This window comes from Amblyomma americanum, chromosome 11 (genome assembly GCF_052857255.1).
Source record: "Amblyomma americanum isolate KBUSLIRL-KWMA chromosome 11, ASM5285725v1, whole genome shotgun sequence".
NCBI lineage: Eukaryota > Metazoa > Arthropoda > Arachnida > Ixodida > Ixodidae > Amblyomma > Amblyomma americanum.
The window spans coordinates 127,613,996-127,624,861 of record NC_135507.1 but is presented as its reverse complement, the minus strand read 5'-3'; the positions used below and the strand labels follow the sequence as shown (position 1 = coordinate 127,624,861).

The 10,866-nt window shown below is 44.5% G+C and overlaps 1 protein-coding gene and 1 pseudogene across 1 annotated transcript; one reads left to right on the top strand and one right to left on the bottom strand.

Annotated features, from left to right (window-relative positions):
• Positions 1 to 4,893, top strand: LOC144111503 (uncharacterized). The gene is made up of 5 exons (XM_077644825.1): positions 1 to 255; positions 1,304 to 1,451; positions 1,724 to 2,361; positions 3,576 to 3,651; positions 4,363 to 4,893. The coding sequence occupies exons 1-5, from the start codon at positions 113 to 115 to the stop codon at positions 4,891 to 4,893; spliced, it is 1,536 nt and encodes a 511-aa protein (XP_077500951.1). The 5' UTR covers positions 1 to 112.
• A 3,107-nt stretch (positions 4,894 to 8,000) lies between these two features.
• LOC144109891 (uncharacterized) lies at positions 8,001 to 10,585 on the bottom strand (annotated as a pseudogene).
• Between the last annotated feature and the right edge of the window lie 281 nt (positions 10,586 to 10,866).

Sequence of the window (10,866 nt, the reverse complement as noted above, 5' to 3'; positions counted from 1 at the left end):
CCGCTGCCGCGGTGCATGCTGGTAGATGTAGTCACCCGGCCGCTGCAGCCGCGCGGATTGCCTACGCGTCGCGCGTCCGGACGATTCTTAATACGTGTGGAGCTATCCTGCTATGGGAGGATTCACCTGTTGCGTTCCTGGGTGCTACAACAACAGTGCGAGGGACAAAGGCCTCGGGTTTTATGTCTTTCCGAAAGACCACAAACTCCGACAGACGTGGCTTCAGAGGATAAACAGGGCCGGACAGACTGGCAGGTAAGACGGCTTTTTACGATGTATAAAGCTTTTTCTCAAGTAAATTGAGCAGCTTCTTGTATCGGAATGTAAAAGCAGTAGTTGAACATTCCAAAGAATATAATGTTTGGGCACCTGTGCTTTCGTATGCCTCTTCTGGAATGGATCAACCATCGTTAGCCCGTTTGTACTTGCACGCCGATGTTTCTTGATGTAGGTCCCCCGTTTCTTTGCTTCATTTTGATTGAGTGCTTTGATTACAAGTAGAATTCTTTTCGACCTGAACGTGGGTTACGTTGTTTCATTCACACCACTGGCAGGAAACACGCATCCGTAGGGGAAGGTAAGCTCACTGACGAGTTTACAGCGGCGACACAAGTAAATGCGAACTGCGCAGTGTCGACGCGCTTCGCCGTTCGCATTTCTTTTCGTGGTGCTTCTAGATGTATGATAAAAAAGAGGGTACAGTCGTCCATGACTTTATCGTGAACGACTCCAGGGTCGTCTGTTCTTGTTACCATGTGCTGTGGTACAAGCGCGGTGCAAGAAACGCGGCCGAAACGCGAACGGCAGAGCGGATAGACGCAGTACTTCTTGATTTTTTTTTACCGCATGGCACAGCCAGGCGTTATATTTGCTATCGACGTAATATGCTCGCTTCACGGGACCCTTGGCAGCCACTTAGCAGGAACATCATGGCCCAAGATCAGGTGAACTTTCACGGATTATCCCAGGGGCTAGCGGTATCTCTAAACTTCGCCTTTAGTTCCGCGATGTTGTTAGCTGGCGTAAGCACGCGACCATTTCATTGCAACTATTGAGCTAAGTGTCTGCAACAGCTGTAAGTTATATGCATTTGTGGTTTTGTAAAAAAAAAAGTGAAAATTAAATCCACCATATTGGCACCATATTCTTGATCAATATGTACTTTTAATCTAGAAAAAGTGTTACTGTAGCAGCGGAGTAAAGGCATACAGCTTGAGCATACCAAATGCATAAAGTACAATGCAGTAGCCCTGGCCGTGCTTTGCAGTATCATAGATGTAATGCTGAAACTTTCTCTACCCAGGTTCTCAAAGTTTGTTCCAACCACGGGACACAGAGTATGCAGTGCCCACTTCGAAGGGGGCAAAAAGACTTACATGGTCCGTGTTCCCTCAATTTTCCCCCTGAGACAGCAAAAGGTGGAGAAGAGGCGACTGCTGACAAGAACTGAGGTGAGATAAGCATAAGGAGGAAAGAAAAAATAGCATGTCATGCTTACGTATACTCCATTTCTATTTTTGGGATAGTTTGACACAAGGAGATGGCTAGATTAATTGGACTGTTGCATAAAAAACAAGAGGGGATATGTAGTAAATTTGAACTCATGTGAAGCAATAAAAACATGTGTGTGCAAAGCATCACCTATGGCTGCATTGCAAACATTATAACATTTCTCAGGTTACTAAAACACATTGCTTTCTTATGTTTTATTTTCACCTTCCAGCCTGAAGTTTCCAGCACCTCAACTGTGTGTACCGAACAACGCGGGCAGGAAGTGTCCGCCTTTGCCAGCAGCAGCAATGAGAGCGACTGTCGACAGCCTGAAGTGAACATACTAATGGACCACTCGTACAGCAGCCAAAAATTTAGTTATGATGAGCTTGTCAAGAAATTTTGTGAACAAAAGCACATTGCAACAGATCTCTTGGAGCAAGCTGAAACAGCAAATGCACAAGTGGCAGAGCTAAAGCGCCAGCTGGAACGAAGTCGGCTTGATCACGCTGAAACAAAAAAGTTGTGCGACCGTCTTCAGCAGAAGAACAGGTGCCTGAGACTCGAGCTATCATCCATGCAGAGAAAAGTAAAAACTTGCAAGGCTGAAGCTGCTCAGAATATAGAAAACACATATGAAGAGCTTGTGAAAGATGAGAAAAAGCTTCGCTATTACACAGGCTTCACGTCCAGCGAGCGTTTGGAGGCTTTTTGGTCATTTTTAGAGCCAGATGCGAAACGTCTTCAGTTCTGGCAGATGAAAGAGACGGACAGTGAGGACAGAAAGTTCATCCTGCCTTTGAAGACCCAACTCGTGCTTGTCCTGATGCGGCTACGGCTTGGTCTTGATGGCCTTGATCTTGCATACAGGTAGGCTGTCAACATTTAAACCTTGCTACATTTTTATTTGGTACTAAGCGCCATTTGTACTTAATTTTTGTTTGGTTAATAAGTGTGACTCAGAAATGTTTTCCCATCTGTTTACGAAGAAATTTGCTGCAAAACATTTTGTATGAACCCACTGTGCAGTGTAGACAGGCAAATCCGACCAGCCTTTTTGATTTATGCCATTACAATGGTGCATCTTGATTGACAGTGCAGAACCCAATACGATTTTCACTCTTGCTTACATTCACATACACACTATGCGTGTAGGATACCCTGAACAGTCTAACCAAAATGTACAGCTTAACATGTTTTATCAGAAGGGCAGCTGCAGTATATGCAGTTACTCCTCACACAGTAGTACCTCATTGTAGAGGCACTTTGATTCTTGAGTAAAAATGTGCAAAAAGTTAATTACCTTACATTCTTAAAACACATTGTGATGAACAGCTGTTGAGTGCATGACAGCCTTAGTCGCTTAAGCTCTGTAAAACTACCAGCTGAATGCCTTAGAGCATAGTGTAGTACAGTGCACTGTAAATTACAGTTTTCAGTTAAAAGTTATCCTTGTTGTTTTAACATCATGATACTTGATTTTTAGTAACGAAGGGGCTGCACGGTCAGTGGATGAATGGATGGAAAACTTTATTTGGTCCTGCAAGTAGCGATAATTACCCACTAAGCGGGTCGCTCCCACATCGGAAGCGGAAGGCCAAGCCAGTGAGCACCATGGGTAATGTGTTAGGACTCCACAATACGATGTCGATGTCCCTGTAGATTCTAGCAGTCCATGAGATTCCCGATGACTTCAAGGAACCATGATGTTTCTTTTATACAGACATTAATATTCCAGGAAATCTTTCTACACATCAATGGATAGTCACGTTGACTGGAGGGCCACACCATACTCGTACGCGTGCCAGCAATAAATTAATGAAATGACCATTACCAAATGCTGCTTTTGTTAGCGATCACTTTCATTGAATGCCGCATGGACTTCTGAAGCTAAGCTAAGGGTACACGCTACATTTCTACTCATCATTTGTTATACTGCCTGCCTTTGCTACTGAAGTTGTTTAAACACCAGTGTTATGGAACCTTTCAACTGCAACACTAGCTTCCTCTTCTCACTTATTTTGTTGTCTAGGAGCTACAAATTACTGAAGTGCACATTTTGATAAATGATGTTCTATTAACAGGTTTGCTGTGTCTAAAACCACTGTCTCAAGGATGTGGGCAACATGGTTGGATTTTTTGGACAATAGGCTTTGCCAGGTATGTAAGCATCAGTTCTTTTTGTAGTGAGAGCTACACTACGCCAGCCACTTAGCCTCTTCAGCATGGTCGCACTGACCTTGAGCTGTTGCCTAGCAACCACAACAGCTGGCAGGGCCGTGCGCTCGTCGTGGAGCAGTTGCCGCTCGCATCGCCAGTTGTGCGCATGCGTAGTAGAGGGAGAGGGGCTGTCGCAGTTTGTATATATATACGGTTCGGCGTGGCGGGAGGCGAGCGCTGCGTTTCTTCGGTGTCGCGTCTCGTCTACCGTCGTCGTCGCTCAGAGCCCGCAGTAGAGGGAGACCAAACACATGAGGGCATACGAAGTGGCGTCTCCAGACAAGGGTAGGAAGAAGTCGTGGGTAAAGCCCCTCAATTAAACCCCTGTACCTAGCTGATCGTCCCATTTAGCGGTGACCGGACCCTTATGCGAGGGTAAGGGGGACAATAGCGAGGGTACAGAAAGGGCGCTGCTGCCTTCACAGAAACGGGCCGCGGCTTTTGGTAGCTCTCGCTACATACCAGGTTTAACCAGAGCTAAACCACCGTCAATTTTTTTATGATGTTCCTTATTGTGCCTTTTGTCTTCTGTCTCTTTAATGGTCTTGATGAATCACAACATCCACAGGGGCCTTGCAGTATTGCAGTAAAACGGGTACTATATATGCATGCATAGAATGCAAATATCGCTGTTTTCATACCTCATTGTAGGTCCCAACCTGGATGCCACCAGAACTATGTGACAAGTACAGGCCAAAAGCGTTCAGCGACAAAGGCTACACTACTGTTGACGGCATACTCGACTGCACTGAAATTTTCATAGAAACACCATCTTCATTCAGAGTCCAAAGTGAAACGTACTCCACATACAAAAAACATAATACTGCAAAGGGACTAGTTGTCTGCAGCCCTAATGGATTTGTCACATTTGTATCAGATCTGGCTCCCGGGAGAGTGTCTGACAAAGCACTGACAAATTCTTCTGGGGTGCTGGAGAAGTTTGCACCAGGGCGAAGTGTGATGGCTGACAGGGGATTCACCATTGAAGAAGAGTGCAAGCAGCGGTCCCTGGACCTCAACATACCACCATTCCTGGAAGGACGGCCTCAACTCTCAGAAGAAGATGAAAATGAGACAAGACTGATTGCTAGTGTGCGGATACATGTGGAAAGGGTGATCAGGAGGATCAAGACATACAGAATACTCTCCCAAGTGTTCCAAACAGCATGTCTGGACAGCTGAACAAAGTGTGGCACATTTGTGCACTCTTGACTAACTTCGTTGGTGAACCATTGCTGTGAGCAGGTGTGAATTCTCAGTGTTTGTTGTTTGATTTCATGTATGGCGATTAATGTCCCAAAGCAGCTCAGGCTATGAGAGATGCTGTAGTTAAAGGCTGCAGAATTTTTGACTACCTGGGGTTCTTAAATGTGCACTGACATTGCACTGTATACAATTGCCTTGTGATTCACCTCAATCAAAATGCTGCTGCAGCAGCCAGGTTTGAGCCCGGTCGCTCGGGTTAATAGTCGAGTGCCCTAACCACTCGGCAACCACAACAGGCTCTTCATGTTTGGAATGGAAGGCTGTGCCAGAATGCTCGTACACGTCTTCATTATGATCCATGTTTTTCGTTGGTTGGCATAGCCATTATCAGCCCATGCTCACTGCAGGGCAGATTTCTGTATTAATGTAATGAACCCTGTGCGGTGTCAACTGCATGCACCTGACGTCCCCAACTTCTATTCTCATCCGTCAACAAAACAGCACTCCCTGCTACGCTTGCCCCCTCTCAACACCTCATCTGCTGTTTTAAGGGAGCATCGGTTATGTTTCCTTTGCATTACGTGTCTTGTCCATGCCCATTTCTTCTAGATTTCAACCATGATGTCAATAACGGACTTATGTTCCCCAACTAACTGCACTCATTTCTCGTTGCTTGTAAACACACGATCAATACTACACTACTGGAGAAATCATGTCCTCATTTCTGACAAACTTCCTGATTGTAATTTTATCACTTCCTCCATGAAGGACTACCATGGCTGTGCAACTGAGATATTTTTCACTACCTTATTAGATGCCTCCTCGACACTCTTGTTGAAGAATGTCTGCACAACTTTTGAGATTTTAACCAAGCGAAATGTTTTATCACTTATGAAGGCTGTACACAGAAGTTGGTTACATTATGTGCCCTTTTTTTTATCCGCTCATTGATGTTGTGAGAATGGTCCATTGCAGAGTAGGCTTTCTGGAAGCCAGACTGAACATTTTGTTACTCCAAGTATGTTGGGGATGATCATTCATACATGTTGTATATAGAACAGACAGCAAGTTGAACAGTTCAATTCTTCTAGTAGTTTACATCCGCACCTTTTAAAGTGCTATCATTCCCCAAAGCCTCCAGCATGTTCAAGGCTGTCAGCCATTGCGTGCCGAGCATGACAAGCTTTCCTAGCAGGTTGTCTCCATTTCCTTTCAATAGACTCAACTTTGATAGTACCAGCGCATAAAAAAGAAAATTACTGATGTATTGCAAAACAGAACGGCTTAACTGTTGCTATCGCAGTCAGTCTGTTTGAACATGTTCTGCAGTCCAATGCCCTCATAAAACTGTGGAAAAAGGCAGCTATTTGTCGTCAATATACTGACAATGCTCCAGCACAGTGGGTGTCATTCTTTGACTTGGAAGTATGTGTTGACTAAGCTCAGCTTTCAAGCACATAATTCAGTAGGTAGTCATCTTCATGCCTGGGCATAGTCACGTGGTTATCAAAACATCTGAAATCCAAGGAATGATTTGTGCTTCGTTATAAGCCACTCAGTTTGTCTAAGAGAGGTTTATGTACAAACAATAAAAGCAATGTTTAAGGAAGCATTCATTTTTACAACAGGAGTCTCTTGTGTTATCTGAAATACCATTGACTTTCAAGTCACCGGTGAACTTAAAATTTTTTTTGAATACTTGCACAGATCATGACTGCTATGATTTGAAAATTGTACTCAACAGCATCCGAACAATGTCACTAATTATCGTTCATTTTATACTACCAGCCAGAAAATGCTAGATTGTGTACTAGAATAGATTTATTATTACCGATTGCTTCAATGTGCATGGTTCTTTGTCCTCACGGTTAAATGATAAGATTATGGTGAGTAGTACCATATGCATGCCCAAGATGTTTCTGTGCAAAGTATTAGTACACCTATGCCTACATACAAATGGTGTTTGTGAATGGCCACATGCAGTACAAAGATAGACACTTTACAAGCACAGCTGCAGGGGTTAGTTAGGCTACTTTAATAACGAGGTAGCTTAACAGTTACCTCTGTCCTCTCAGATCCATAATGCTGCTGATAAACATTTGTACTGATCACAGGCAAATACCCAAAGTTCGAGAAAAAAACGACAATACCAGTTGGACGAGTTGGTGCTGACGATGATCCATAACAGCGCGACAGACGGGACAAAGAAGAAGAGACACAACACACAGCGCTGACTCACAACTAAAACGTTTATTGGCTGCCAGCCAGTTTAAATACTGGCCTGGTGGCCGGGAAAAATATACAAGCACGCTTGACTTGCGCGATATCAAACGTCGGCAGTACATCAGGCACGTGTCAACATACAAGAGTCATTAGTGCAAAATATCACCGCTACAGCAGGCACGAGTTTTCATTCACAATCAAGGTAGCGGTTTTCCTTATCCGACAGGGCTACAGAGGGAGTGCTGATACACTGATCTAAAGTCCTAGCTATCGGGTGGGCTTCTATTATTTCCCAGCTAGCGAGTCGCAGTTCTTACCTATTACAGAGCATTCTTTGTAAAGGGGAAAACAAGCTTTGGAGTCGTCGTCGTCTTCCTCGTCTTCGCCATCTTCGTTGTCTTTGCAGTTTCTGCAATGTTTTGCTACCTGGCCTGTGATAGCGACACAAGAGACATTATATTGGTGCTCCTTTAATCTTTCGTTAACACATCGGCCAAACTGGCAGTGTATCAGCACTCCCTCTGTAGCCCTGTCGGATAAGGAAAACTGCTACCTTGATTGTGAATGAAAACTCGTGCCTGCTGTAGCGGTGATATTTTGCACTAAAGACTCTTGTATGTTGACACGTGCCTGATATACTGCCGATGTTTGATATCACGCAAGTCAACCGTGCTTGTATTTTTTTCCCGGCCACCAGGCCCGTATTTAAACTGGCTGGCAGCCAATAAACGTTTTAGTTGTGAGTCAGCGCTGTGTGTTGTGTCTCTTCTTCTTCTTTGTCCCGTCTGTCGCGCTGTTATGGATCATCGAGAAAAAAAACAGCAGTATTAATTTCTTCTACAAGCATCAGCATACGTACTTCAGCAATTGCTGGAAATGTGGGGCAGCAAATACATTGTAGCAAAAAAATTGCAGCGTTTTGCTACCTCTGTGAAGAAATCACTGTCAAAGGCACGAGAATTTGCACACACATTTCTTTGCTGTATACGAAGAGTACACAGAAATCCAGGCCGGTCACACCCATCTGGACTTGCACCTGCGTATAATATTTGCTGCTTTTCTTCAGCTGTCCATCACGAAACTGTGTTTTGGCAAAGTCTTCAACCTTGACAGGGACTTTGATTTCCAGTAGCCGTGGTTCACAGCATTTGCACTTCACAAGGCCATCTGGGCTTGCTCCTAGGAAGCTGTGCTTTCTAGAGAGGAAGAGGCCAGTCTCACTAACTTCCAGCTCCACATGTCCATCATTTTTGTTCCTGAAAGGCTTGTCGGGCTTCAGGCTCGCACAATAGTCCCCGCTTCATAGCAAATGTTGCCCTAACTTTTCTCACTCCCATTACTGCAGCAGTGAGGCTTCGGGCATCATGTGGTCCCATTTTTGTCTGGCATGTTTTCACCCAAGTGTACACTCTATGTGCCAGTGATGCTGTAATCATGCCTTCCCTGTATCTATGCCAAAGGAGGCAACCACTTTGAAGTCGTGTGGCTGCCTCTAAGGCTGCAACCTTCTTCCTGCGTGTAGGGCAACAAAGCGTCCCCCTGCTTAGCTCGCTCCAGCCACCTTGCAGGTAGTCCAGGCACATCTTCAGGGTCTGAACTTTCGGCTTTCTTTCGTTTTGCTGGCATGAAGTCGTTGGCTTCCAAGACATCTGCGAAGCAGTCCAGTTTGCTTGCTCTCAACTTGCCATGCAGGTTAATAAGGTGCGATGTGGACAAATTGGTATCCTCACTTCGCAGTGATGAGTACACTGCTCTTCTTTTGTGATGCCTTGGTGCGTCGCTGAGTCTTTCGGTGGTGTCCTTAGAAAAACAATGTGCTGGAATTGCTCAGTTACTTTCTTAGGGTCTCGGGGATTGTACCACTGACGTTCGCCTTCAGTGCATGACACGGCATCTGGTACATTAGTAAAGGTCATGCTGTGCAATGTGCATCAGCCATATAAAACACAGCATACATGTTTACACACTCCGCCTTTCCAGCAATACATGAACAATTGCCGCTTATCACTTCTCCATCACACTTAAGCAACTTGACCCCAACATTATATGCTGTCCGTGTTGCCATAGATGCGAGCACTTGTGCCTTCACCACGGTCTCTGTCGTGTCTTCAGTGAAAATACCAACTTCTGTAAATGGCCTGACGTGAAAAGCCGCAGGCCACTCTCTCGATGTTTTCGAGCCCCTTTGCTCTCGATGTACCTGCACAAAAAAATAAACTTCAACATTAATAACACTTCCAAGGCTTTTTTTCAAGCATGTACATCTACACATTCCAGCCACAGATTGTGCTATGAAGCGTCCTCAAAATGCAATGGGTCCATTTACACAGCCTCTGCCCCCCCCCCCCCCATTCGCCCACAAATGTCCACCTCTCAAAATTTTCTGGGAAGAACCCTGATTACTTTGCATACTAAAGTTTTTTAGCACTGTAGAAGCTCTGAAAATAGAGAAATTCCTTCTTCACATGAGCTTAAATCTGGTCGGCACATCCAAAAGAGGCAATTTAGGAGGACTCTGTCGATTAAAGTCACACACTATGAAACCGTTTTGCTGCTTTATAAAACAGGCATTTGGAATCTTCACAAGCCATCTTGACATATTGCAGTCAGTGTATTTTAGATAAGATAATGACTTTGCAAGACATGTACTAGTGCCCCCGAAATCGGCAAAAAGGCACTTAAATTGCTTAATAAGCACCATCCCCTTTCCCACTCTCCGAGATTTCACACAGGCTTGAGACTACACCACCCGAAAGGTAAATGCAGCACACAGATCAAAGTAACAAATTAAGCACTTCTAAGCATTACTTCGTTTCAAACGATAACATACCCAAAGGATGCATTTTGAATAAGTAAAAAGGCGAGTTGCACAGCAGAACTGAAACCGGTTTGGTTTATGGTTTATGGGGGTTTAACGTCCCAAAGCGGCTCAGGCTATGAGAGACGCAGTAGTGAAGGGCTCCGAAAATTTCGACCACCTGGGGTTCTTTAACGTGCACTGACATTGCACAGTACACGGGCCTCTAGAATTTCACCTCTATCGAAATTCGACCGCCGTGGCCGGGATCGAACCCGCATCTTTCGGGCCAGCAGCCGAGCGCCATAACCACTCAACCACCACAGCGGCAGAACTGAAACCATTATCATAACGAGTTAATAACACTGAGTTCTGTAAAAACCTTGCAGACACTTCATAATGAAATAAAGAATTTGTACCAGCACACTATTGGTTTGAGAAAAAAAAACATTAAAATTTTTTAAACATTTTACCATGGGCATGCTTCCTCATGCTTCAAATAGGCAATCATCAGTTTTAGAGAACAATGACAGCTTACTATATGCAGTTTGCATACCTAACAATGTGCTCCTTTCCAAAGAAAGGGTTCAGTGACTGTGTTTTGCTGGTCGAGCCTTGACTGTTGTGACTGCGTAGTCCACATGACATGGCAGAATCGTGCACAGCTGTCAGAAATGAAAAAGTCTGGTTATACCACATGCCAAGGCAATTTCAAACCGAACACTGCAGGCTCAACTTCCTGCAGTCTAACACTTTCTGAGGCTACATATTTTGATCATGGCATTTCCACTGTTGTAGGTGAAACAGGAGCATTTAAACACCATGCAGTGCTAAAAAAAAGCCAGGCAGTACCAGACAATCAGTGCCTCATAATCCATATATAAGCTAAGGCAGTAAACAGGCTGCATATACTGTTCACGTGATACAAA